At 53.9% G+C, this 26,239-nt stretch overlaps 1 protein-coding gene across 2 annotated transcripts; it reads left to right on the forward strand.

Annotated features, from left to right (window-relative positions):
• Positions 1 to 2,742: 2,742 nt before the first annotated feature.
• Ppp6r1 (protein phosphatase 6 regulatory subunit 1) lies at positions 2,743 to 26,105 on the forward strand. 2 transcript variants are annotated; one of them, XM_015505378.2, is made up of 24 exons: positions 2,743 to 2,846; positions 13,639 to 13,871; positions 16,031 to 16,217; positions 16,301 to 16,438; positions 16,720 to 16,785; positions 17,989 to 18,101; positions 18,195 to 18,308; positions 18,893 to 19,055; positions 19,147 to 19,299; positions 19,392 to 19,526; positions 19,878 to 19,942; positions 20,053 to 20,168; positions 20,271 to 20,356; positions 20,438 to 20,527; positions 20,611 to 20,708; positions 22,198 to 22,255; positions 22,344 to 22,525; positions 23,715 to 23,842; positions 23,930 to 24,101; positions 24,210 to 24,280; positions 24,386 to 24,467; positions 25,007 to 25,117; positions 25,213 to 25,284; positions 25,364 to 26,105. In XM_015505378.2, the coding sequence occupies exons 2-24, from the start codon at positions 13,645 to 13,647 to the stop codon at positions 25,365 to 25,367; spliced, it is 2,631 nt and encodes an 876-aa protein (XP_015360864.1). In that variant the 5' UTR covers positions 2,743 to 2,846; positions 13,639 to 13,644; the 3' UTR covers positions 25,368 to 26,105. The 2 variants fall into 2 exon arrangements, with proteins under 2 accessions (XP_015360864.1, XP_048647572.1); XM_048791615.1 differs by lacking the exons at positions 2,743 to 2,846; positions 25,213 to 25,284.
• Positions 26,106 to 26,239: the final 134 nt, after the last annotated feature.

The following is a 26,239-nucleotide window of genomic DNA, read 5'->3' on the forward strand; positions in this document are numbered from 1 at the left end:
AATTTTGGATTTGGGGCAATTATTTTCACCTCTTTTGCCAAATTCAGGATGGAGAGGTAGCTGCAGGATCTGAGAACTGAGGGTCAAATGTCACCTTTATGACTGTTAGAACCATTTGAAAAATTGGTCTCAGTCTTGCTGTTCCTTCACCTCATTAGACAAGCATCCCCAGCTTCCTGCAGGGGGTCTCCTCTTGGGTGATCAGGACCAGGCCAGAGCACAGCGTGCTGTGCTGTGGGCAAACTGGCTGCATGTGGGAGGAGCCCAGGGCTGAGCAATGATGCCCATGGGATCAGGTGAATCATTCCACATCCTCCAAAGGGGTGGAGAGGTCAGAGAGAGACGATACTAAGTAAGTTCCTTGGTGTGGATATGTGAACTGTGGGAAACGAGTGTGCCCACCGTGCACTCGAAGATGTTCCAATCCTATTACCACAACAGCATCATCTGTGATTTCTGCCCAGGTAGAGACAGATTCAGTCCCTAGCCGTTGCAGCTCTTGAGATTCTTGAGGACTGTGTGCTTCTCACCATCTATTTGGTGGTTGAATATGATGGTTCTCCTGCCCGTCAGTTCCTGACACTGTGTTGAAACAGTGTGACAACTATGCCATATTGTGGGGGGAAAAAAGGAGCCAAATTCTGGGTTGCTGGGTCAAAGACAGGATGCCAACATAGAAGAAAAGCAGCAGCAGGAATGCCTCCCTGTGATGGTTGACTTTAAATGCCAACGTGACTGGGCTACGGGATTCCCAGCTCATATAACAATTTCTGGATGTGACTTAGAGGGTGTTTCTGGAAGACATTAGTGTTTGAACAGTAAACTAAGTAAAGAAGACTTCTCACCAGTGTGAGGGGACATCACATAATCCATTTACTGTTAGCTGGACCATCTGTCTAATGCCTTTGGACATCATGCTGGCCGGTTTTGGACTCAGACTCAGACTGGGACTTAGACTATTGGCTCCCCTGATTTTCCAGTCTTCAGACTTGGTCTGGTACCATACCTCCAGCATTCCTGGGCCGCCTCCAAAATCATGTAGGTCAATCTCTCATAACCACGTTTTGTGCATGTGATGCTAGGGATCAAACTTGGGACCTTGCACATGCTAGGCAAGTGCATTGAGCCACAACCCCAGCCCATATAAATCACTTTCTATATGTATATTTTTTGGTACTGGGGATTGAACTCAGGGGCACTTAACCACTGAGCCACATCCCCAGCCCTTTTTTGCACTTTATTTAGATTAGGTTAGATAAGTTGCTGAGGCTGGCTTTGAACTTGTGATCCTTGTGCCTCAGCTTCCCAAGCTGCAGGGATTATAGGCATGTGTCACTGCACTCGGCTGCTTTTATATATTGATAAGCATCCTATTGGTTCTGATTCTCTGGAGAACCCTAATATGCTCATAATTGCTGCAAGGTTTATGTCAGGAACCTGAGACTATTTTAAAATGAGATGTCAAAGATGAAAAATGAGGATTGGCAAACCCGGGGAAACAAATTGAGAATTGTGGTAAACTACATTGTGCAGTGAATGTTCTCTCCCTTCCATTCCACATCGATGAGACAAGAGGACTTTCCTGTCCCATGGTGGGTACAGCATATGCACCTCCTGCCACCATGATGGACTTGACCATGTGGCTTCCTTTAACCAAAAGATGGTGGCTGATGTGAGACAGTGGACTTAAAATACACTAATGCAGCTGGGTCCAGGCTCTCTGGCATCTGAGCGATGAGACATGGGGAGTACAGTCTTGCCAGCCTGCATATGTGCAGGTTCAAGCTGTGAACATGGCACATGGCACATGCTATGCCATTGAGATAATCTGTCCTGCAGAACAAGCTGCCAGATACAAGGACCAAGCAAAACTGAGCATAACATACACACTAGATATTTCTAGCAGGGACCAGAAAAGACATGGCTGAAAAAATCAAATTACTGACAGGTGTTAATCAGTGGATGCTGGGGGATACGACAAAGATTAAAGCCATTAGAAGTTGGCAGATGTGCATGTATAACTGGCCTTCTTGAAATACAGAAAAGAACATACTCAGATACATGATTCAACAAAATGTCCCTAAAATGAAAAAACATCCATCTGCAGGTTTAAAAGCAAATTATGTTCTTTAACGCACTTCTAACCCGCACACGAGGCCTCTAAGATGGGCAGGGAGGGAGTTATGAAGTCGGGGGAGCTGAGGCACAGAGCCAGATGGACCTGCGTGAACACAAGGTGTGGGAGGACCCTGTGCAGCTCTAGGCTAGAGAAGTGGCCACGGCCCAGGAGCAGGACAGAAGTCAGCCACAGCCACAGAGAAGGCGGCGCCAGAGAAGCGGAGCCAGGGGGAGTAGGGTAGGGTCACGCCGGGATGGACGCTTCGGGACCCGACCCTACAGCCCAAGCAGAACTGGGCCGCGAGGAGCGGCACCGCGGATGGAAGACCGATCGGGGAGAGACGCCATGGAGTAGCAAGATCACTGGGCTTAGTGGCTTCCGGGCAGGGCGGTGCAAAGGTCCCGGGCGACGGCGGGGCCTGCACACTGGCCTTCTGCGCTTATTCACACAGAACAAGAACCCGCCTAGCGCAGGCGCACAGGCGGAGGCTGAGTACCCGGAGGGCGGGGTCGGACGTCCGGACAAGCGCATGCGCACTGCGTGCATCAGGAGAGTAGCTCCAGCGCACCTGCGCAGCGAGGCGGCGGCGGGAGGGCGGGGCTTCCGCAGCCGCTCGAGCTCGGGGCATTATGGGATAGTGGCGGAGCGAGCCGGGCGTCGGAGGTGCTTAGGCGGACTGCAGCCCGNATGAGCCCCGAGTGCGAGGAGCCGCCGCCCCGCCGCGCAGGTGAGCCCGGCGCTGCTCCCGGCCGCTCTTCCGCTGCTGTCGCCCTGCTGTCCTTTCCGCCCCTTCCTCTGTGCCTGAGTCTCGGTTCCTTCCTGTCCCTTACCTCGTCCCGAGTCCCCGTCGCTTCTTGTCCATTCACGTCCCTTCCTCTCCCTTCCCTTGGCTCGAGTCAGTCCTTCCCGTTGCCTCCTCTCTGCCTTAGGCTCAGTCCCTTCCCGGCCCTTGCCCTGGTACACACGCGCGCGCCCTCGCGCTGTCTCCTCCTTGCCCCCTGAGTCTCTGTCCCTTCCCCTTCACTCCTAAGTCTCTGTCTTCCCCAGTCCCCCAGTCTCTGTCCCTTCCCCTTCACTCCTGAGTCTCTGTCTTCCCCTCTGTCCCCCAGTCTCTGTCCCTTACCCTGACCCCAGTCTCTGTCCTTTACCCTTCACTCCTGAGTCTCTGTCTTCCCCTCTGTCCCCCAGTCTCTGTCCCTTCCCCTTCACTCCCGAGTCTCTCTTTCCTCAGCCAGTGTGTGTCTGTCTCTAACTTTCTGCACACCCGCCTCTCCCCGAGTCTCTGTTTCTTCCCCTGAATTGCGTCGCACCCCTAACCCGCCCGTCTCCTCTCAGTGTCCCAAGTTCCTTAATCTCATGTCCCCTGCCCACTCCCATCCCCTTACTTTTTTCCTTTGGGAGCCCCTATGATCTTAAGGTTCTTGCCTGGGCCCTGGCCCACCCTCTTCCCCCAGCTAACATCAGGGTCCCTTCTGCTGGGACTCTCATTACCTCCTCACCCCCTGAGTTCAGCCTCCTTGGGCTCCTCTGCCACTGCCCATCCCCTCAGTCTTACTCCCCTTGGGTGCTACTTCTTTTCCTCCTCAGATCCTCCTTTCTTCCCACACACTTGCCCTTTCCTCTTGCCAGCCTTCTTGGATTCCTTGGCCTCCTGACTCCCAGAATAGTGGCTTCCCTTCACCTGAGCGAGGCTCCTGTCCTGGTGTCTGGCTGCCTGGGGCAGAAGGCTGGGGAGATCTGGCCTGCTTCTGTGCTGCGAGGCCTGCTGAGGCCAGGCTTGGGAACTTGGGGCTGGGCCCAGAGTGGGGGAGCTGCCCCCTGGGGAGACAAAGGCACCACTGGACAGTCACAATTACTGTCTTGTGATGAGGTAACTCAGGGCACTGCTGCAGGAGGCCACAGAGTGGGAGAGACTGGTGAGACTGGCCAGACAGGTGGCTTTTTCTGTCTAGGAAGGATGAGTAGGAGTTGACAGATGGAAAGTGGAAAGAAGAGCCTTCCGAGTGGAAGGAACAGCACCTGCAAATATGTAAAGGTGGGAACATTGGAGGAACCCGAGTCCTCTGTGTGGTTGAGTGAAGAAGCGTTGAGGGGCAGAGGGACAGAGTGGCATGGCTGGGATGCCTGTCCAGGGCTTTGAGTGTGACCTCTGGTTAGGGTCTTGCTCCCTTATACACAGACACCCTTGTCTGCACTGAGGATGCAGGCGTTTCTGTTAACCCGCCTAAAAAGTAAGAAGATGTTTCTGGAAAGGAAGCTGCATTTTCTGACAGATGTGATACTAGGTTCAGCGTTGTAAAGAAACCTGCAGTGGGGTCACTTCTAGCCTGAGGGCAAGGTTCTAACTCAGCACCAGGGCAAATGCCCCAGAGATTTGAGATTGCCCGAAGAGCACATTTGGAGTGGTTTGTATACATACCCCTGTATTAACATGTACTGCACACATGGAAACGCTCACCACACCCTGCCGCATCCACTTACTGGTGTTGGAATGGCGGTTGGCGTTGGCTTATGCTGTTAAAATGCTGTGTGCTCTGTTTCTCTTGTTTGTTTGTGGTGCTGGGGATTGAACCCAGGGCCCTGCACATACTAGGGAGGTGTTTTGCCACTGAGCAGAATAAAACTTTTGCCTATTGAGTATCATTTTTTTTTTAAATGATCCTGAAGGCAGTTCCTTTTTTTCTTTTTTTAAGTTGTTGATGGACCTTTATTTTATTCATTTATTTATATGTGGTGCTGAGATTCGAACCCAGTGCCTCACACATGCTAGGCAAGTGCTCTGCCACTGAGCCACCACCCCAACCCTGAGTGTCATTTTGTCTGTGTTCAATGACTCTAATTTTGGGATTAGGATCATGAAGAGGTAGTGAAGGCAAGTATGGATTGTCAGACCTAGGTGCCAGTCCTGGCTGTGCTTTTCTAATTGGTGGGACCTCTGGCAAGTTACTAAGTGATCTGTGCCTCCTCCTCATTTAAGTGGGGTTAACACGAGAACTTTCCTCATAGGTGGTTCTGGGGATTAAGCATGGATATTTGTAGATTCACATAGCAGAATATAAGGCCCAGTAAGTGTACCTGAACCAATAGCTCTGTAGATTACTATTTGGTTTGGGATATATATTGCAGTTTATGCCCTTCAACTGGGCAGGAAACATTTGATAATGTCTGGAGACCTTTTTGGTTGTTACAACTGGAAGAGGGAATGCTACCAGCATCTAGTGGGTATGTGTGGAGGCCAGGGATGCTGCTCAATGTCATAGAATACACATGACAGTCCCCTCACCACAGAAACCACTTCAGCCCCAGATGTCAATAGTGCTGATAGAGAGAAACCCAGCTTTATTGCTTGAGCATTGGGTATTATATGGGCTTATCTCCTCTGTTAAATTTGTGAGTGGCAGTGTGTTACGTGTATTTTGATTACTTTCATCGTTTTGGTGGTTTGCTTTGTTGGATCATACACTGTTTCTTTCCATTAGAGGATGACTTTTCTTTTCTTTTTTTTTTGGTGTTAGGGATCAAACCCAGGGCCTTGTGCATGCAAGGCAAGCACTTTACAAATGAGCTATATCCCCAGCCCAAGAGGATGACCTTTTAAAGGATCTTTGACTGTTAGCTTCCCCCACTGCCTTCAGTTTTTTTTTTTTTTTTTTTTTTTTAATCCAGCAAGTACCTTTAGCTCTGAACCTTGCCTTATGCTAGATCCTGAGAAATTGGCATTTTTTCCAGGGAGCTCAGATGCTGTCTTAAGATAACCAGGGGATGATATAGAAGGAGGCATGGAGAAGCTTCCTGGAGGAAGTACTGCTGTGTGGAGATCTCAAGCACCCAGTGTGAGCTAGTCAGACCTGCAGAATGGAAGGGAAGGTAGAAGGAACTGCTCAGCTGGAGCTGAGAGCAGTCAGGTGAGGTGCACCAATTGTTGGGTGCTGTGCCATTCTTGTAGCAAGAGGTGAGGTGAAAGGCCTGGACGCTCTGGTGAGCCAGAGATGTCTTCCTCTTCCCTGATTTGTGTACCATGGCTTGTTGGGGATAAGCCCTCCTACCGTTGCCAGACCAGGAATTTCCTTTGAACAGTGGGTTTATGGATTCTTCTAGGAAGTGCTACCTTAGAATGACCCCCATCTGTAAGCCATTTCCCAGAGGAGAAAACAGGCTCACTGGGGTTAAGTCCTTGGTCTAGGCCACAGAGATTTCAGTTGGAAAGATAAGATTTGAACCCAAATCACCTGTGATATTAACTTGCTCCTTTTGTTTATGCACGGGTTATTTGAAATCTGTCCTCTGTTCTTTTCCTTTAAACCTGTGACAAGTCCAGGAGAATGGATCATGTGAGTCTCCTCCCCAGTCCTTGACCAAGTGTCCCTAGACTGTTCTGAAGTACTACATCCCTTAGGTTGGGCCACAGCTGCCACTTCCCCTGGGAGTGGGGTCTGCTATCAGAGGGGGAGGTGCCTGGTTTGCCCTCTAACTGGGGACCTTCCCCCAGGCTTTCCCACCCCCTGGAAAGTCCCATGTCGTTGTACCTTGTAGCCTTAGCCAGGCCCCTCTCCCCTTCTGTCAGTGGTCCCTTCTCCCAAATGTTTGTCTGCAGTGCCTATCCTGCCATGGTGGTGTTCAGTTCTGCAGCTGTGGGTCCTGCTCAGAGGCAGTAAGGTTGTTGTCCTTTCTCTGTCCTTGGAATTCAGTGTCACAAACCCCCTTTCCAGATTCGGTTCAGTGCTGTGAAGTTAGAGGTTTTGCTGACTCTGAACCACCTAGCCTTTTAAGGAGCTGGATGTTGGCAGGCCTGCGGCTGGTTCTCTTCCCTCCTAAGACAGTCTGCTGGACTATGGGCCTGTCCTGAGCTGGAGCCTCTGTTGAGCCTTGGTAGCCAGGTGGCTGTCCTCAGAGGTTCTGAGAGGCCTCATGCCCTCAACCTCCTCCATTTCCAGGTGCTGGGGGGCCAGGGCTAGGAAGATTTGGCAGATAAAGGGCTGGCCATGGGCTTCCTGGTAGGCACATCTGTGTTTGGGGATGTGGCTGCTGCTGTCTGCGCCAGGGAAGGGGCTGGAGGTCTTTTGACGGGCAGCTGGTGTTGAAGGCCTTAGAAGAACACAGCGAAACAAGAAAACAGAGGCAGTGGTTTAGGGCTAGCAGGAGAAGCAGAGGTAGTTTTCGTTTTTAAGGGCTTCCTTTCTCATTTACAATTTCCCCTTCTTCCGTTTGCAGTCACAGCCATGGTTTTCAAACGGTCTCTAAGGTCTCTCAAAACTAGTGGTAGTCAACTTCCGTTTTCTTGAAGTTGCTGAAAGTCTCAGAGTGTGGGGGTGGCGGTGTGTGTGGTGCACGCCTGAGTGTTTGAATGATCTGAGGAAAAGTGCTTGAGTCACTTGAGGAAAGGTTGTTTGTCTCCTGCTTTTCTATTTTGAGTGCCATTTGGTGACTGTCTCCTACCCATCCCGCTCCAGTATTTGGATGTGATTTTAGGGGCAGCTCAGCTCATTTTCATAACAGCCCTCCCTCCTGGGTTTTGTCCCCCATTTCATAGCCGAGGACTCATGGCTCAGAGAAGCCAAGTGACAGGTTAGAGAGTGAATGCGAAGCTTTGCTGTCTTGCCAACTCCCAGGTTTCCAGCAGTTTTCGTTAAATTGAAAGATGGGTGCTGAGAGTCAGGGTTTGAAGCCAGAGTGGATTGATTTTGTGGTGGGAAAAGTTTCTTTTTCTCTTTTTAAAGTTCTGCTGTATTTGTATCTTCAGTCAGAACCAGTGTTTGGAGGGCCTCAATTATTATTCAGTTGAATTTGATTCTTTCCCCCTACTTCTGATTTTTGGAGGAATGACCTGAGATTGAGAATTTAAGGGCTGCCTGGGTTCTTGGGGCTCACAGAGGCCCCTGAATACCACACCCCATGCCAGCCAGCCCTCTCCCTAGAGCCAGTTCTCTGGGTATCCAACTTTGGGAGTGAAGCCTGGCCTATTCCCTGAAGCAGGTGCTGAGTTTGGAGCAGGGGTGAGACAAGTTTTGGGTTTGAGGGGCTGTACCCTGTGCCCTTTAACCAGTGCCTTAGAAGTGAGTGAGTGCTGTCTGTCAAGGGACCAGGGTACATTGGAAGGGGAGAATCCTAGCTCTGCCTCATGGTAGCTGAGTGGCTCTGTCCTTCTGGACCCCTTTCCATTAGGGACAGTGAGAATTCTTCCTGTTATTAGTGTGGAGAGAGGAGGTGCTGTGAGGGCAAGTGCCTGGATTCTCTACAGCTGCTGTCATGGCATGGCCCTGTCCTGCCCCTTGGCTGGGACAGGGGGTGTTGGTGTTGAGAGATGGGGCAGGGGCAACCTGGATTGGCTCCCCAGAGCAGAGCCATGGTGGCCAGGCCAGTGGGCCCCTGTCAGTTCTGGGCTGGCTGGGATGTAGCATAAGCCCGTGCCTGGCCTCAGTGTGGTCGCCTCAGCAGCTTCTGTTCCTTTGGTAACGGTTTTGAGATACCATTCATATGCCATGTAGTTTGTCTGTTTGAAGTGACCAACCCATGGTTCCTAATGTGTTCACAACCTTGTGGAACCATTGCCAAAATTTATTTTTTTCCGTTTTCTTACTCGTACAGTTGATTTTAGAAAATAAAAAGAAAAAAATTAACCCCCAAAGGAAACTATCCCCACTTGTCTACCCTGCCCCGATTCCTGAAAACTAATCCACGGGCTGGGGATGTGGCTCAAGTGGTAGCGCGCTTGCCTGGCATCCGTGCGGCCTGGGTTCGATCCTCAGCACCACATACAAAACAAAGATGTTGTATCCGCCGATAACTAAAAAATAAATATTAAAAAATTCTCTCCCTCTCTCTCTCTCTCTCCTCTCTCACTCTCTCTTTAAAAAAAAAAAAAAAAAAAAAAAACTAATCCACTTTCTGTGTCTGTGGACTTGCCCATTCGGGACACTCCCGTCAGTGGGGCTATACAGCGTGTGGCTCGGCGTGTCTGGGCCACTTTCTGAGCTGCCTGGCCTCCTTGCTGCTCCATGTAGAGAGGCTGTGTGTTCACCACGTTGAACTTCTTGTTGGTTCCCACTGCATGGGCTTCAGCCGGAAATTAGAGTCATGATTAATTTGGTGGTTGTCCCTTGAGATAATGCTGGTCCTAGGTACACCCAGATCAGGAAATGCATCCTGCTCCAGTGTGCTTTGGATTGGTGTCCCTTTCAATGGTCCTCCATTTTCTCATTGGTGGCAGGCGCTAGGTCAGCCTGTTGCATTCCTCATCATCAAGTGGAGTAGAAACTAGGGACAGGTCCCTGAGGACTCAGGTCTGGCATCTGAGCAGAACGGGGAGTCCCACGGTGCAGGCATGTTTCCTGTGCAGCAGGGTGCTTTTATGTTCTCTCACACTGGGGGAGAATACACCCAGCACTCCATCTGTGGAGGCCAGCCTGTCCCTCCCAGCCAGCCCAGTTGCCTTTGTGGCTAGGAGGGGCCCAGGCCAGGGGTGGGAGTGGTACAGCAGCATCCCGTCACAGGGCAGGAACCTTGTGACCACTAGTTTGGAGATGGGGCTGTCTTTCAACTAGTGTTTGTGAGCAGTTACTGCCACAGTGCCGGGTTCTGTGTGAGGTGCTGCTCCAGGTGCTCCTGGTAACCTAGTGAGGAAGATTTTGAAGAAGTATCCTCAGAGGCAGTTTATGTGTATATACTGCAAGTACACCATTACTGTGTGGTCATGTTGCTTCCAGACAACACTCAATGCTGTGTGGGTCAGAATGCTTGTCCCAGGGAGACACAACAGAACAGTGGACGAAAGTGGGGCTGGGGGCTGGTTCTGCTAGGCTAGGTGGGGAAAGCCCAAATGTGGGCTCCCTGTTCTGTGAACAGAATGCTTAGCAAGAGACAAAAGCATAAGAAACCCGTTATTGGGGGAGTCATTGAGGTGATCCAGGCATAGCATGTTCTGTTTTTGTTCTTATTGTTTTCTTTTTTGGGGCTGGGGATTGAACTCAGGGGCACTCTACCACTGAGCTACATCCCTAGCCTTTTTTATTTTTTGTTTTGAGGTAGGGTCTTGCTAAGTTGCCAAGGCTGGCCTCAAACTTGTGACCCTCCTACCTCAGACTCTCAGCCTCTCAGCCTCCCTAGTATCTGGGATTTCAGGTGTGCACCACTGTGCCTGGCTGTAGCATGTTCTGGGGGCAGAAAGAAGACCCGTATCCCCGGGGCAGTTGTAGAACATGGCATGAGAGAGGCTGGAAGATCTAGTTCAAGGTGGTATTTGAGAGCAACAGGAGGCCACTAAGGGTCTGTCATTTGAGCACGCTCCTGCTAACTGGCTGGCTGGCTGGCTGAGGAGGATGAGGCAGTGAGCACCTGGTTTGGGCTGGTAGATGTGCAGGGAGAGAGGAGATGGAGGATCAGCAGTGCCTGGATCTGGACTGGGAAGCCTTGCTAAGCCCCTGGATTTCTGATGGTGCGAGGTTGGAGAACAAATGAGGTGTCTGAATGACTGTGTCCCACTGATGGGCAGGGGTGAGCTATGCTATCACAGCTGGTCCACAGGGGACATGAGGACCATTGCCTTCTGTGTGTGTGTGTGCGTATTGCTAGGGATTGAACACAGGGCCTCATGTATGCCAGTTAAGTGCTGGACCACTGAACCATATCCCCAGCTCCCCCCACCCTCAATCCAGAAGGTGTCTGTTGAGTAAGTGTTGGGATGAGGTAGATGTGGAGCTTAGTGTTCAGCCACCTCCCCCTCAGGAGCAGGAATGTTGGCCTGGAAATGCCAAGCTCCTCGTGGGGATAGCCAGCTCAGATGCCATGGCCAGCTGTCCTGATGCAGGGCAAGTGCTGGAAGCAGCCTTCTGGAGCTCACTCATTCATCCAGGAAGGCCCAGTGCTGGCACAAGGCTGTAATGCTCTGAGAATTCACCTTCAGGTCTGAGTGCTAATTCTACTGTTTGCCTCTCAGATCTAGGCTTGGCCAGTTACCTTGGTGTGTCTCAATTTCCTCACCTGTAAAATGGGGCCAGCAGGGGCTGGGGTTGTGGCTCAGCAGTAGAGCGCTTGCCTCGCACGTGCGAGACCCTGGGTTCGGTCCTCAGCACCACATAAAAGTAAGTGAAATGGAGGTATTGCGTCCAATTACAACTAAAAAACAAATATTAAAAAAAAAAAAAATGGTGCCAGCAGTTCCTCCTTTGGAGGATAGTCAAGAGAGCTGGTTGAGTTATGACTGTGAAGTTCTTAGAATGATGGTACAATGGAGGTGCTAGGCGCATTGGTCAAAGTTGTCCTTTTCAGATGATAATATGACAATGCCTCTATCCACAAAGACCCTTAAGGCCTTCGGGGTGTCCAGCACAGTGCTGGGGGCTACACACACTGGAGGGGTCTTCCTGGGGTCTGTGGGCTGTGAAGGAGACACCTCTGAGATAGCTGAGCACAGGGAGCCTGGAGCCCTCTCTGGTGGAGGTGATATCAGGCATGCCCCCTACCTGCACCCTACCTCCCGGGGAGTAGGATTGGAGCTCTGTGGACGGTGGAGGTCAGTCAGTTAGCCAAGTGAACTGGGACTGGGTGACGGGGGCTCAGAGCCTCGTGTGTAGCCTTGTAGGGGTGGGAGCAGTATGTCACTGAGCATGTTGAGGGTGGGCTTAGCAGAGGGGACGGGAGATGGGGGCCTGGTCCTCAGGGCCCTTAGTGCAAAATTCTAGTGGGAACAAACATGAGGTGTTCAAGTTAGTATTTTAGAACGGTTATTGGAAAAGCAGTCTGGGGTCAGGGGCTCAGGGGCAAGTCCCAGTGAGTTGTGGACTAGGACCTGGAGGCCTTAGAGGAGTGGGGCTCTTCAGTTGCCCCTGCTCTGTGGCAGTCTTGGAGCCTGCTTCTGCCTCTTCCTGCCCCCACCTTTCCATAATGGCTGCCACCGATCACAACCCTTTCCTTTATTCCACCTTCGTAGGCCTGGGTGTGGGAACTGACAGCATATCGCATCAGGATTGTCAGTTCCCCAGGGTACATCCCAGCCATGCCTGCTGTACTCAGCCTAGGGTGGTCCCCTTGTCGGAGTGGGCAGATAGCAAGGAGGTAAGGGAGTCGGCTGCAGCTGTCCTGCTCTGCCATGGGGCTCCATCTTCTTCCTGGTCCCCTACCTCACATTTACAGTCACTCAGGTTGCAGGTCAGAGGGTTTAGGGATATAGTGGAGGGCTATGTAGAGAACTCAGAAGGAAGGGTTGGGCAGAGAGAGAGTGCAGAAGGCATTGTTAGAGAGGCACCAGCATCTGTTTGCCTAGGAGGAGGTATCCTGCCTCCAATGGTGGCCTGTGGCAACAGTGGCCTCTGCTTCCATGATTGTGAGGCTCGGAAGAGGGAGGTAAGGAGCAGGAAATGTGGTTGGTGCCTTGCCTGTGGCAGGAGCTCCGTAGATGCTGTCTTTAGGGCCAGATGGTCTGCAGGGTCCAGGAAGCCATCCATGTACCTGGGCCTTGGTTCCTCCAATCCTGTGTGATGAGGTATTGGCAGCCTCTGTGGGGTGGTTGTGGTCTGGATGTTGTGTGCGGTGTATGCTGATGAACCAGTGACCAGGAGCACAGGTTGGCTCTGCCTCCCACAGGCTCTGGAGCCTAAGAGGTCCTTATGAGGAGCCATGTGTCAGTTAATGTCAGTGGCTCAGAACAGAACTGCCTTGCCTCTGGTGAGTTGCTCTCGTTGCCTGTTAGTTACCTGTGCCCTGGGTGGTGAGGAGCTAGGTGTTGGTAGCTCATTTTATTATTCATATCCCTCTGAAGCTGGGTTCATCCTGTCCTGGGTTCATTTGGGCACTGGGCAGTGTCTATTTTGGGAGCCTCCCAGCCCCACCCGGCAACTTTCCCCTTCCCTGTCCCAGGCCTTCATGAGGGGTGGTGAGGAGATGGTTGGGGTGTGTTTGTGTGTGTGGTGTCCAAGCAACAGCCACAGCCTCCAGATGAGCAGACTTCCTCCTCGCTCCTTGCCACCGCCCGCACCTCATAGGCAGCCTTGGGTGATTTGCTGGGCTGGGCATCAGCTGTGTACTAGAGGTCATGGGGCATTTGAATTTGTTCAGCAGATAGATAGAAGTGAGTCTGAAGCCAGAATTTCAAGTCATGTCCTTAGGGTGTCCCTGCCTAGATATGTAGACAGTGAACACTTGTGGGGAGAGGAACTGAAGTCACTCTGCAGTGTCTGGCCTCTCCTTGCTGGTCTTGTGTGGTCTGCATAGAGCACTTCACCAGGCCTAGGGCTGAGGGTGGATGGGGCAGTGGGCCTTGGATGTGAAATGACCCTGTGGAATGTAGGGGAAATGACTGGCCTGCTGGAAATGGTGGGTTGAAGGGTCACTGGCAGAGCCTGATGCTCACTGGGAGCGTCCAGCTTGTGCGATGGGAAGGCTGAGCTGGGGCACATCCCTGGGGACAGGTTCCACCTGAGGATGCAGACCTGGGTCTGCAGTCAGGAAGGGGGCACTTGGCCAGTATGGCTGGCGACTACCTTGGCTGGGACCGTAACATGCAGATTGTGTCCTGTTGCCCACAGGGCGCCATGTTTTGGAAGTTTGACCTGCACACAAGCTCGCACCTGGATACACTGCTGGAGCGGGAGGACCTGAGCCTGTCCGAGCTGCTGGATGAGGAGGACGTGTTGCAGGAGTGCAAGGTCGTCAACCGCAAGCTGCTGGACTTCTTGCTGCAGCCACCACACCTGCAGGCCATGGTGTCCTGGGTCACCCAGGAGCCACCAGCCAGTGGTGAGGAGCGGCTGCGCTACAAGTAAGTCCCCCACACCACCCCAACATTCAGTAACTTGGGTTTGGAGATAAGGAACTGAGGCAGAGAGGGCTGGGTCCCTCCCAGGGTCACACAGCTCACCTGGGTGCAGACTCTGCCCTGCTGCAGATTGCTTTATATGGTGGGATTTTCCAGACCTACCCATAATGCAGGGCCTGGTGGAATGAGTAAGTCCCACTTCACCCAGCCCTGACAAGAAGTGCTGTTTTGCCAATATTTCATTTACCCAGTGCCTACTTTTTTTCCTGATCTTTTTTTCCAGCTTAGATCTTTATTGGGGTAATTGTAGAATGAAATACAGTTGTAGAAATGATAGAGAATTCCTGAGTACCTATTGCCACATTGCCCCTAGTGGTATCACAGCTGGGATGGTCACAAGGATGCTGTATTCCCACCTGTTGAAATGAGGTTCCCTGGATTTACTTGTGCCTACTCGTGTGCACAGGTACTAAGCTTATCATCCTATAGGTTTGTGTGTCTGTACCACATCCTGAACACTTCTGTCACCACAAGGACCCCTCATATGCCCATTTATAACCACACCCACTTTCTCCTATCCTGTCCCTGACCCTTGGCAACCACTAGTTGTCTTTACTTAACAATTTTTTTGGAGGGGGGGGGCGCGTGCTGAGGGTCAAGTCCAGGGCCTTCTGCATGTTAGGCAAATGCTTTACCACTGAGCCATATCTCAGCCCCATTTATGGAGTTTTGTCATTTGGAAAGTATGATCAAGTGCATCATCTGATAGGTGACATGTTGGGCTTTTTCCCTCAGGGTGATTCTCTGGAGACTCAGGCTGCAGTGGGAAAGATGAGTGTCTTTTTGTTGTCGTTGAGGTCTACTTGATGGGCCTTGGCTTATGTGATTTGGACCCACGTGCTTTAAACCTCTAGAGGGCTCCCTGGGGGGTTAAAGCAAATCCCCTGGTTCTGGATCACATCTTTAACACCTGTGACTCTGTTGTCTTACTTGAGAGGGCAGCAGCTGGCTTCTGTCCTTGGTGCAGTGTACTCCGTGGCATGCAGAGTGCTGTGGGTGGAGGCGCCCACAACCTCTGTAGGGAGGGAGGCAGGACCGGGCAGCAGGCCCTGTCAGGGGTTTGGGCTGCATTCGTCCTCATATTGCCCTTCCTGGGCCCTTGCACACTTCTCCCAATGGCTTCCATGTCTGTACCCTTCTTGTCCCTGCTCCTAGTCCACTGGTGCCACTCTCTGCCTCACTCTTAAGTTTTCAGTTTGGAGTCCTGAGCCAGACAGAGGGGATGAGGGCTGCTGCTCCGTTGGCCTTTTGTAGTGGGGACTTGGTAAAGCAGAGCCGACAAGGGCACCAGACTGGGAGCTTGAGGCCTGGTGGGTCCCCTGCTGCTGCTGCTGATAGCACCTCTGGCGTGCCAGCAGAGTGTCCCTCTCGCTCCCTGATGTCTGTCAGCTGCTGCACACACACACACACACACCCCACATGTGTGCCTTCTCTTTTTTCTTTGCTCTGGCTTCTCTCTCCAAGGGCCTCTGTTCACCTATACTCCACCGGTGTACAGCAGGCTGTGAACCAGGCTGTTTATAGCAAGGCAGCCTCCATCTCCACACTTGCACCTTGCTTGGCCCAGGGTGCCTGCCCCTTCCCAGGGAGTCTGCTTTCCAGGGGAGGGGCACCTGTGATATCCTCCACAATTTATGGATTAGACCAGAGCAGATTGTGGTCTCCAGGGGCTTTGGGTGGTAGCCTGGGCAGAATAGCTCTTTTCCTGGAGCTGCCCAGCACTGTGCATGTGTCTGAAGAAGCGAAGCAGGAGATGGGGTTAGAGGTTCAGAAAAGTTGCCTGGGTCAGGGGCCAGGAGGGACACTCAGGTGGTGACCTAGAGGGAGCCAGCCTTGACTGGGACAGTGTATGGGCTGCTTGTGTGTCCTTGGGAGGAATGGAGTTGGTGGTGGTGGCAGGGTAAGGAAGTGAAGGGGCTTCAGAACCATACTCAAGTCAGATGTTTTCTTGGGGTGTTGGAGAGCCTCCGCAGTTCTTAGAAAGGCCTGGGGAGGACGTGGGCAGTGAGGAGGATCTTAAAAGTGTTCCTTTTGCTTCCCTTTCCTGGACTCATGAGCCCAACGTTCTCTGAGTTCCCCTAATTCCCATGCTTGTCTCCTAGGTACCCCAGTGTGGCCTGCGAGATTCTGACCTCGGACGTGCCCCAGATCAACGATGCCCTGGGTGCAGATGAGTCCCTCCTGAGCCGGCTCTATGGCTTCCTGCAGAGCAGTGACAGCCTTAACCCGCTGCTCGCCAGCTTTTTTAGCAAGGTCATGGGCATCCTCATCAACCGCAAGACAGACCAGGTGCCTGCTTCCCTTCCACACTGGGGTTGGGGGGTTGCTTGGGATCAAGGACCCTGGGACATGACGTGGCCCTGTGCCTCCAGCTCGTGTCCTTCCTACGCAAGAAGGATGACTTCGTGGACCTGCTGTTGCGGCACATTGGCACCTCGGCCATCATGGACCTCCTCTTGCGCCTGCTTACCTGTGTGGAGCGGCCCCAGCTGCGGCAGGATGTCTTCAATGTGAGGAGGGCCCCACTCAGTCAGGGTTAGAAATCATCCAGATGCAGTGGTGACACTGTGGTGGACACTGTGAGGCCAGATTCCTCAGTTTGGCGAGACCCCGTCTCTAAAACAACAAAAACAAAAAGGCTGGGGTTGTAGCTCAGGGGTGGCCTTAGGGAGTTCTCAGGGAGGCCTGGGGAGGACATAGGAGGTGAGGAGGACCTGGGTTCAATCCCCAGTAAAAAAAAAGCAAAACAAAACCCAGGGAACCTAAAGCAGCCCCGGCTTCTCACCCTCAGTGGCTCAATGAGGAGAAGATTGTCCAGCGGCTGATCGAGCAGATCCACCCATCCAAGGATGACAATGTGAGTGCCCTGGTGTTCTTCAGGCCTCTTACGTCAGGTCCTGCCCCTTGAGAAAGGGAGCACAGCATAAGGTTCACACAGGCTGTGGGCTGTGGAGGGTCCATGAGGGCCTGGAGGTATAGCCCTGGTGTCCTCGAGGGACAGGGGCACAAGACTGAGCTGTGGCTGCCTGCCTGCTCGGTTAGACCCAATGCTCTGCTTGTGTTTCACTCCCTGCTTAACCCCCTTTTATTTTGAACCCAGGGGCCATTAACCACTGAGCCACCTCTCCAGCCCTTTTTATTTTGAAGCAAGGTCTTGCTTGTTTGCTGAGGCTGACTTTGAACTTGTGATCTTTCTGTCTATGCCTCCCAAGTTGCTGGGATTATAGGCGTGTGCCACCACCCCCGGCGCTCTCCTCTCTTAACAGCTTTACTGAGATATAAATGGCATGTTGTATATTATACCAATTTAAGGTTATAGTTCAGTGGGTTCTAGTACATCCACAGTATTGTGGGTAACTCAAAGAGTATTTTTCATACTCGAAACCCTGTGGCCATTAGCACTTTCCCAATCTCGCCTGTCCCTCTTCCTGGCAACCAAGCCCTTTCTGCACATTTTATACAAACAATTTGGGGTTTTGTCTTTTTTATTTGTTTGTTTAGTACTAGAGATTGAACCCATGGCCTCACACATGCTAGGCAAGTGCTCTACCACTGAGCTACATTCTGTCATGTTTAATAAAAATGGAATCTCATACTAGATGATATTCTGTGTCTGGCTTCTGTCCCTTGACAGTGTTTTCAGGACCATCCTCAGGCTGGGGTGTGGCTCAGTGGCAGAGCACCTTTACAGGCCCTGTTTCTGTCCCAGCATCACACACAAGCATCATCCTTGTTGTAGCATGGGTCAATGCCTCATTTCTTTTGGTGGCATAGTAATTAATACTCCATGGTGTAGAGAGGTCATAATCTGCTTTCCCTCCACCAGCTTTTGGGCATCTGGTGTTGTGAGCAGTGGTTTGTGTGTGTGTGTGTGTGTGTGTGTATGAGAGAGAGAGAGTGTGTGTGTGTGTGTGTCTTTTCTGGAAGCATTTGGTACTTCTTTGTTCCCTCCTTTTGTAGCATATTTCCCTGTGTCTGTGTGACCTTCTCTATCCCAAAGTGGCTAGAGGCCACAGATAGTCAGCTTATGTAGGGTCCTCACTCATTTCCCCCTCCCCAGCAACATTCCAACGCGTCCCAGTCCCTGTGCGACATCATCCGCCTGAGCCGGGACCTGATGATCCAAGGCCAGGACAGCCCGGAGCCTGACCAGCTGTTGGCCACCCTGGAGAAGTGGGTTTGCAGAATGGGAGTTGAAGCCCAGGGAGGGGAGCCATCTTGGGTCCCTGCCCTGGGCCTTCACTCTGACCTACTCCTGCTTCCCAGGCAGGAGACCATCGAGCAGCTCCTGAGCAACATGTTTGAGGGAGAGCAGAACCAGTCAGTCATTGTCAGTGGGATCCAGGTGCTGCTGACCCTTTTGGAGCCCAGGAGGCCAAGGTGAAGGTGCTGGCCAGAGATGGCACGCTTTGTTGTCTGTGGGGCGAAGCAGCAGCGCCCGGCTGCCCCACGGCTTAGTGGCTGGTTGTGTTCCTGTATGCCAGTTTGATGTGCCACATCTTATTTCATTAAGAAGGAGGAAACTGGGCTGGGGATGTAGCTCAGTTGGTAGGCTGCTTGCCTTGCATGCACAAGGCCTGGGTTCAATCCCCAGCTCCACATTAAAAAAAAAAGAGGAGGAGGAACTGAGGCCGGGCTCACTGTTGAAAGCTGGTTGGTGGGAGGGGCAGTTTTCAATGGCTGTCTGCGCCTAGACCCAGTCCTCAGGCTGCCTTGGGGCTTGTACTCCACCTGCCATGCTCTGCCTCATCCACTTCCCCTTACTTGTGCCCAGTGAGCTGTGGACACTGTGGCTGGACTGGGGCTCACAATCTTCTCCAGCCCGGCAGGAGGGCTCCAGACGAGCAACCTCTGGGGCACATGATGGCTGGCTCCCTTCCCAGACGTGGCACTTGAGCCCTCTCCTGTGTAGAGTGCACAGGCTCCTCTGGCTCACTCTGCTCTTGATCCTGCCCCGGCTGCAGGTCGGATGCTGTGACCATGAACACCTTCTTCAGCAGTGTGGATGGCCAGCTGGAGCTCCTGGCCCAGGGTGCCCTGGACAGCATGGCATCCAGTGTGGGTGCCTTGCACGCCCTGCGCCCGCGACTCGCCTGCTTCCACCAGCTCCTACTTGAGCCTCCCGAGGTGGGGGATGTGAGGGTTTTCGTGTCTCCAGGGGTGATGGGATGGCAGGGAAGGTGGCCTTCAGGATCTGAGTGCCCTCTTGCTCCTGCAGCTGGAGCCACTGCGGATGACATGGGGAAGCCTGGCCCCACCACTGGGCAACACACGTTTGCATGTAGTCAAGCTCCTGGCCAGTGCCCTGAGTGCCAATGATGCTGCCCTGACACAGGAGCTCCTGTTGCTGGATGTGCCTAACACCATGCTGGTACAGGAGCCAGGGGGTTAGGGGGCTAGGGGCAGGGGAGACCAGGTCGCAGGTCACACATCTCTGGTGCCAGCATGTGCCCCACCCCTCAGGACCTCTTCTTCCACTATGTCTTCAACAACTTCCTGCATGCTCAAGTGGAGGTGTGTGTGAGCGCCATGCTGAGCTCGGGGGCCCCTCCTGACAGCAGCTCTGAGACACCTGCTCCAAACCCTGTGGTGAAACATGTGAGTCGGGGTCCCTGCTTCCCTCTCTCTGGGGGCCTATCCCTAAGGGTGCACCCTCAGAGGCCTGCCCCGTCCCTTCTTCGGCCTGTTTGTGAGTGCCCGGCTGCAGCAGTCATCAAGGGTAGGCTGCTGGGCAGGCCTATGACCAGGTTGGCTGAGGGTATGTGCATGTCCACAAGTGTGTGCATGTGTGTCTTGTGCTCCGTGGAGAAAGCCAGAGGATGGCAGGCCGAGGAGGCAGGGCCTGCCTCTGTCCCTGTGTCCCTCACAGTCTGATGCGAGCCTGGGGCCTGGTGGAGTGTGCTTGCTGAAGACTCCACCCTGACTGCTCCGTATCCCCACTGCTCACAGCTGCTGCAACACTGCCGCCTGGTGGAGCGCATCTTGACCTCCTGGGAGGAAAACGACCGTGTACAGTGAGCTCCTGCTGCCCTGCAGGGTGGATGGGCCAGGGGAGGACAGGCCCCGGGCTCGGCAGCCCTGGCATCCACCCCACCCTCCAGCTGTGTCCTCTGCTCTCATCCAGGTCTGGGGGGGGCCCAAGGAAAGGCTACATGGGCCACCTGACACGGGTGGCCAACGCACTGGTGCAGAATGCAGAGCAGGGGCCCAATGCCGAGCAGCTGGGGCAGCTGCTGAAGGGTGAGGCGGGCTGGCCAGGACAGCCGGTGGGGCGGGAGGGTGCTGGAATCTGAGTGGCTGCTCACGTCCTTCCGTCCATCTCCTCCCGTCCCATGTGTCTAGAACTGCCAGGTGAACAGCAGGAGCGGTGGGAGGCATTCGTGTCAGGACCTCTGGCAGAGACCAACAAGAGGAACACTGTGGACCTGGTGAGGCCCAGGTTTCTGGCAGGAATGTGCTTCTCTCTCTCTTGACCCTTGGCCCTTGACCGTTGTTCCTGTCCCGGCCAGGTGAACACCCACCATCTGCACTCCTCCAGTGACGACGAGGACGACCGGCTCAAGGAGTTCAACTTCCCCGAGGAGGCTGTGCTGCAGCAGGTGGGCCTAGGGCTGTGCCGCAGGAACGGGGCGGGGCTCTCCCTGCTCAGCTTCCCTCCAGCCCCGTCTCCATGCCCCCACAGGCCTTCATGGACTTCCAGATGCAGCGCATGACCTCGGCCTTTATCGACCACTTTGGCTTCAATGATGAGGAATTTGGGGAGCAGGAGGAGAGTGTGAAGTAAGTGTATCTGTGAGGGTGGGGCAGGCCTCACCTCAGGGTGGTGGGTGCCGTTCCTCTGTGTGGGTGAGGAGAGGCCCAGCGCCGTCCTGTCTTGGCAGCACACACGCACAGTGTGCGTCCTCCCAGCCTCTGGCCACCGCATCTCCTATTAGACTGAGGCTCTGCAGTCTCCCCTCCCCGTGCTGAAGGTCAGCAGGTGAGGTCCCCACCCCTGGGCCAGCACGGAGGCTGATGCCTTGTCTCAGTGAGAAGTTTATGAAGAGCGAGTTCACCACAACACTGGGAAAACTAGAAGGGCGCTGCCCCAGAGGGCAGGACAAGAGGCTCCCTGCTGTCATACATGGGGTGCAGATGGAGAGGGGTGGCATGAGGGAGGCTGGGTCAGCATCGCCATCACCACTGACGGTGCTCTGGAAGCCTTGTGGATGTCGACCCATTTTGGGATAACACCCGCAGTTGCCTTCGAGCAGGGCTTCTGAGCCCATGGATAGCCAGGGGACCAAGGCCCCAGAACATAGCTGGAGAGTATGGGAGGGGATTGTAGCAGCCACCCTAGGGCCCCTGTGCAGCACTGTGTGAGGGGCACCTTGATAGGCTCCACTCAGCTGTGGCCCTGTATGGCCTTAGATGTGGCTATGAGATCCTGTTTGCTGCTTCTCCGCCCAGGACCTGGGCTGTGTGTTGTGCTTATTGGTCTTATTGATCAGAGGCCTGTGCTGAGACCCCTGGGAAAAACACCCAAGTACAGATCTGACTCCACCATGGTGGGAGGATGGACTGACTACACAGTGGATGACATTGAATGACCAGCTTCCCTGTGAGACGAAGCTATGAGCCAGGCATTCTGGTGCACACCTTAATCCCTATGACCTAGGAGGCTGAGGCAGGAGGATCTCAAGTCCGAGGCCAACCTGGGCACCTCATACCCTTTCTCAAAAAAAAAAAAAAGTAAATAAAGGGCAACAAAGCTGTTACCTTCTCCTCTACCAAGATGAATTACATGAAAAAAGTGAAGAACAAACCCACGAAGTGTTCTAGGGGGGAAAATGAATGGATACAGAATTTGGGGGATGAATATGCTACCCTGCAGGGTTCCTGTTGCAGGAGATGTCAGATCAGCTAAGAGGTGGCCGGTGCAGAGTGGACATCTGGGCTGCCCCACTCTGGGCCCGCTGTGTGCCTTAGCTTGTTGCCTTGTGCTTTGAGAGGAGATCGGGACACTCCCTTGTAGGGTAGCTCTGACCAGTATGTGAGCAACATGTGGCACAGGGCTGGTGATGGCCCAGCATGGCTTATGGACCTGCCGGGAATGTGCGTGTGTCAGGTGGCTTGGTTTGTCCCCACTCTCTCAGCCGACTGTCACATGCTACAGGTCTTTGGGGAGCAGACGGGAGTCGGAGTGGTGGGGGTGGGCTCACCACTTCAGTGAGTGAAGGGAACATGGACCCCAAGGTGCCCTCTCACCCACCCCTGCCTCCTTTCCTAGCGCGCCTTTTGACAAGACAGCCAACATCACCTTCTCCCTCCATGCGGATGACGAGAACGTGAGTGCTTGCCTGTCCTGGACAGTGGGGTGGAGGGATGTGAGGGCACTGTGGGCAGAGGAGTCATCTTCCCACCCTGTACCTCTAGCCCAATGCCAACTTGCTCGAGATATGCTATAAGGACCGCATCCAGCAGTTTGATGATGATGAGGAGGAGGAAGAGGATGAGGAGGAGGGCCCGGGTTCTGGGGAGTCGGATGGAGAGTATGGTGCTTGGCAGGGCAGCCAGCTGGTGAGGACAGCCCGCTTGGGCCAACCCCCTGGAGTCCGGTGAGTTCCTGGCTGAGTGAGAACTCAGGAAGGAGTAGTAGTGTGTGTACTAGTTGGGGCACTTTGAATTTTGAGTGATAGGAACCCAGACCAAATGAGTTGAGCTGCAGAAGGAAAAGGACAGACTAGGAGTGCAGATGGGTCCTCCCTCCATCACATGGCTGCTCCCATATGAGCTCTTAGGCACGTTTCCCGTACAGGGGTAAAGGGTCCCTTTTTCCTAATTCCACAAAGCTGGAATTAGGTTGTGATCAGCCTTGTGTGAATATTGTGTTAATTTTTTGTTCTTTGATTAAATGGATTCATGCTGTGTATATTTTGCCGGCATGAACACCAGGTCAACGGGCTGTGACTCTGTGGGCTGCCTGATGACTTGATTTGCAGATTAGTGTGTTTTATATTAACTTTTTTTTTTTTGGTAGTAATGGGGCTTGAACCCAGGGGCATGCTACCATTGAGACACATTCCTAGTCCTTTTCATTTGAGACAGGGTCTCCCTAAGTTGCCCTGGTTGGCCTTGAACTTGGTGTCTCCCTGCTCAGCCTCCCTCACCTTCCAGGTGCTACCACACCTTTTTAATGATGTTACCTTTTTAACGATATATGTGTCATGCATATAGATAAGTGTAGCACCCCAAGAGTACAGCTACATGGACTCCCCTTTGTCAGTACCTGATCTGGGAGCTGGGCCTTTCATTTCCTGGGGTACCCTCTGCTGGCCACTGACCTTGATGTCCTGCTGTAGACCACTATGTGACTCTGGTGCAGGTTGAACATCCTGTGTCTAATGTGCCTGGGGCCAGTAGAGGAAGAGAGTGGACCCTTCTATTGACTGGAGGCTCTGGGTGGGGAGGCCTGCTAGGGGATGATGATGCTGGTGATGTCCAGTGGGCACTCAGGAGCTGGCATCTGTCTGTGTGACCTTCTGCTGTGTCTGAGTCTGTATTTCCTGGATGTCTGTCCTGCCTTGGAGGACAGATGGGGATGACCGTCTTTACTGCTCTGTTCAGCACATGCAGGAATCCCTGTCCCTAGGCTCTAGGACCTCCTTGTCAGTGGCTTCCCAAAGTCCTCCTCTGCCTGTTTTCTTTTGTCAACGTCTGTCTACCCTGTGGCCCTGGGCTGCAGTGGGGGAGGTGGGTCAGTGGGCGTCCCTGCATGGCCACCTGATGAAATGGTGTCGGGGGCAGGAGTGGAGGCAGCACAGACAGTGAGGACGAGGAGGAAGAGGAGGAAGACGAGGAGGAGGCTGATGGCAGGGCAGCCCGTGTTCGGGTTGACCCCACTTCCTACCCCACAGCTGGCTCTCTGCCTCCTGGTGAGTGTTAGGTGGTGGGTGATCGGGTACACATGGGGTGTGTGCTGCTAGCTCACCTTTGTCTCCATTCCCTGGCCCCTGCCCCAGGCCCAAGCTGGACCGCCACCTTTGACCCAGTGCCTATGGATGCCCCAATGGACCCCCAAGTCTCCGGGGAGGAGGAGCTACACTCTGGGCCTCCAGCACCTGCGGGGCCCCTTGACATGCCGCCCACCCAGAGCCTGACCAGTCCTTCAGCCCTCAGTGCCCTGCAGCTCAGGTGAGGGCAGGTGGGGCAAGTGGACATGAGACTGACATTCCTGGGTCCTCTCCCTAGGCTTGGGTGCTGACCCCAGCCACACCTTCGGGCTCTTCTCTTACCTCCTAGGTCTCAGGACTCCACGCCCACCTCAGCACCTCAGGAAGTCACAGATGATAGCAAAGTGACAGAGTCCTCTGGTGAGCCTGCCTGTGCCCTGCCCACTGGGGTCCTGGGGTCTCAGCCTGGCTGTGTCTGAAGCTGCTGGGAGGCAGCAGCTGATACCTGCTCTGTCTCCTTCACAGCCCCTTGCCAGGCCTTGGTTAGCATCGAGGGCCTCCAGGCCACCCTGCATGGGATGCGCTCCACCCCCAGCAACTTGGACAGGTAAAGGGGCGTTAGTCTGGGTTGCTGGGAGGCAGGGGCAGCCTTATGTTCTTGTAGAGATGGGTGTGGCTGTCTTGTCTCTGGGCTGCTCCTGGTTGCTGAGCCTTTCCTTGCATTCCCTGTGGCTTTTTTTTTTTTTTTTTCTCCTAAGTAAATATGCATAGGGCAGGAGTAGGCTTGAGGGTCCTTGTAGCCCCAGGGGCAGAGAAAGGCTTCCTGGAGGGTGTAAGGGGTCTTCAGAAGCCGATGTGCAGAGGACCTATGTGGGTGGGAAGCACCTCCTGCACAGGGTATCTGGTGCAGCTGATGTGGGGTACAAAGTGGGCACCGCTTGCCTACCCCTTCCCCTGCCTGGGCTGTTTGGTCCCACTTTACTCTGCCATCTGTATCCTCATGGGCATCCACGAAGCTACCAAGCATCTAGCTGGTGTCCGGCCATGATGCTCAGTAAGGCCCCTCTAGGAGTGATGGGCAGTCTAGGGTGGATTATGGTAACAAGTGAGGCTGTCCGCTGACTGCCTCATTGGTCTTGTTTACAGTGCCACCAGAGACCCCTCTACCTCCATCCCAGCCTCCGGGGCCCACCAGTCCCCCAAGACCACGGAGTGGGAGAAGAGCCCAGGGCCCATGGAGCTCCCCCCAGGCCAGAGGTGAGCAGTGAGAAGGCCTCCCTTGGAGGAGAGACTGGAGTGGGGCAAGCTGGGAGGCAGGCAGTGACCTCTGGGTCCCTTCTCTTCTCTGACAGTGCCCAGGCCCTTGAGCCTCCTCCAGTGCCCAACGGCTCTGCCCCTGGAGGGCCCATCTCCCCGGGCTCCCAGTGAGTGTGGTCACAGCCTGGGGCAGGTGGGAGGGACAGGGCTCCTGGACCCTCATGTTATGTCTCCCTCTCTTCCCAGGTAGCTGCCTGGTGGTGGTGGCGGCCAGATCCTCCGTCCTTTCCGTGGACCCCAGTGGGGCAGGGTGGGTCCCAAGATGCCCCCTGCTCCTGTCACCCCCTTCCTTCACATTCTCTCCTCTGGATTCCCAGGAGGCTGGTGCCAGGGAGACAAGCCCCCACCCACCCCCATTTGCACTGAGAAGAGAAATTACGGAGCTTTGCCTCCTAGAATAAAGATAGAGAGTCATGTGGAAAGAAGGAAGGAAGAGAGACATATATTATATATTATATATATACTGAGGAGGAGAGAAGACGCTGGGATGCCGCGTAGGGTCCGTGGCTCCGAAGCACACCCTCCCTGTCTATCCTGGTGGGGGCTGGCTCTGGGGTCCTGAGGCTGCTGCCGTGCCCCAATTCTGTGTTCTGTGGTTCCGGTGCCGATGCCCGTGCCCATGCCCACATCCAGCCTTTCAGCTCAGGTCCACCTTGGGGGAAAGTCGGGCCCGAGTGGGGCTGTGCCTTCGCTCAGACCCTGCACTTTCACCCAGGCGCCTGGCCCTGGGGAGTGGGGCCTCCCTGGCAACATCCCCAGGGGCCCTGAATCAGTTTGGCTGGGCCCCCTTGCCCAGGGGCCTGGGGTCCCAGCCCTGCTGCCATGTGGCCTTGTCCCCCCTCCCCCAGCCTGGCGTGAGTGTGCGAGTGTTCGTGCTGAGCTTCTATTTCATATTGCAAATATAAATAAAGGAAGACTGTTTACGATTCTTGATGGTCAGACCTTGAGTTCTGGAATGTGGGGTGGAGAGCAGCTTCCCCTCTGAGGCTGTGACCCTTGTGGGACATGGTCCTGGGTGGGGCAGTGACCCATGCCCAGCTGAGGCAGAGATTTCCAGGAGGA

The sequence above is a fragment of the Marmota marmota genome, unplaced genomic scaffold (genome assembly GCF_001458135.2).
Source record: "Marmota marmota marmota unplaced genomic scaffold, marMar, whole genome shotgun sequence".
Classification (NCBI taxonomy): domain Eukaryota; kingdom Metazoa; phylum Chordata; class Mammalia; order Rodentia; family Sciuridae; genus Marmota; species Marmota marmota.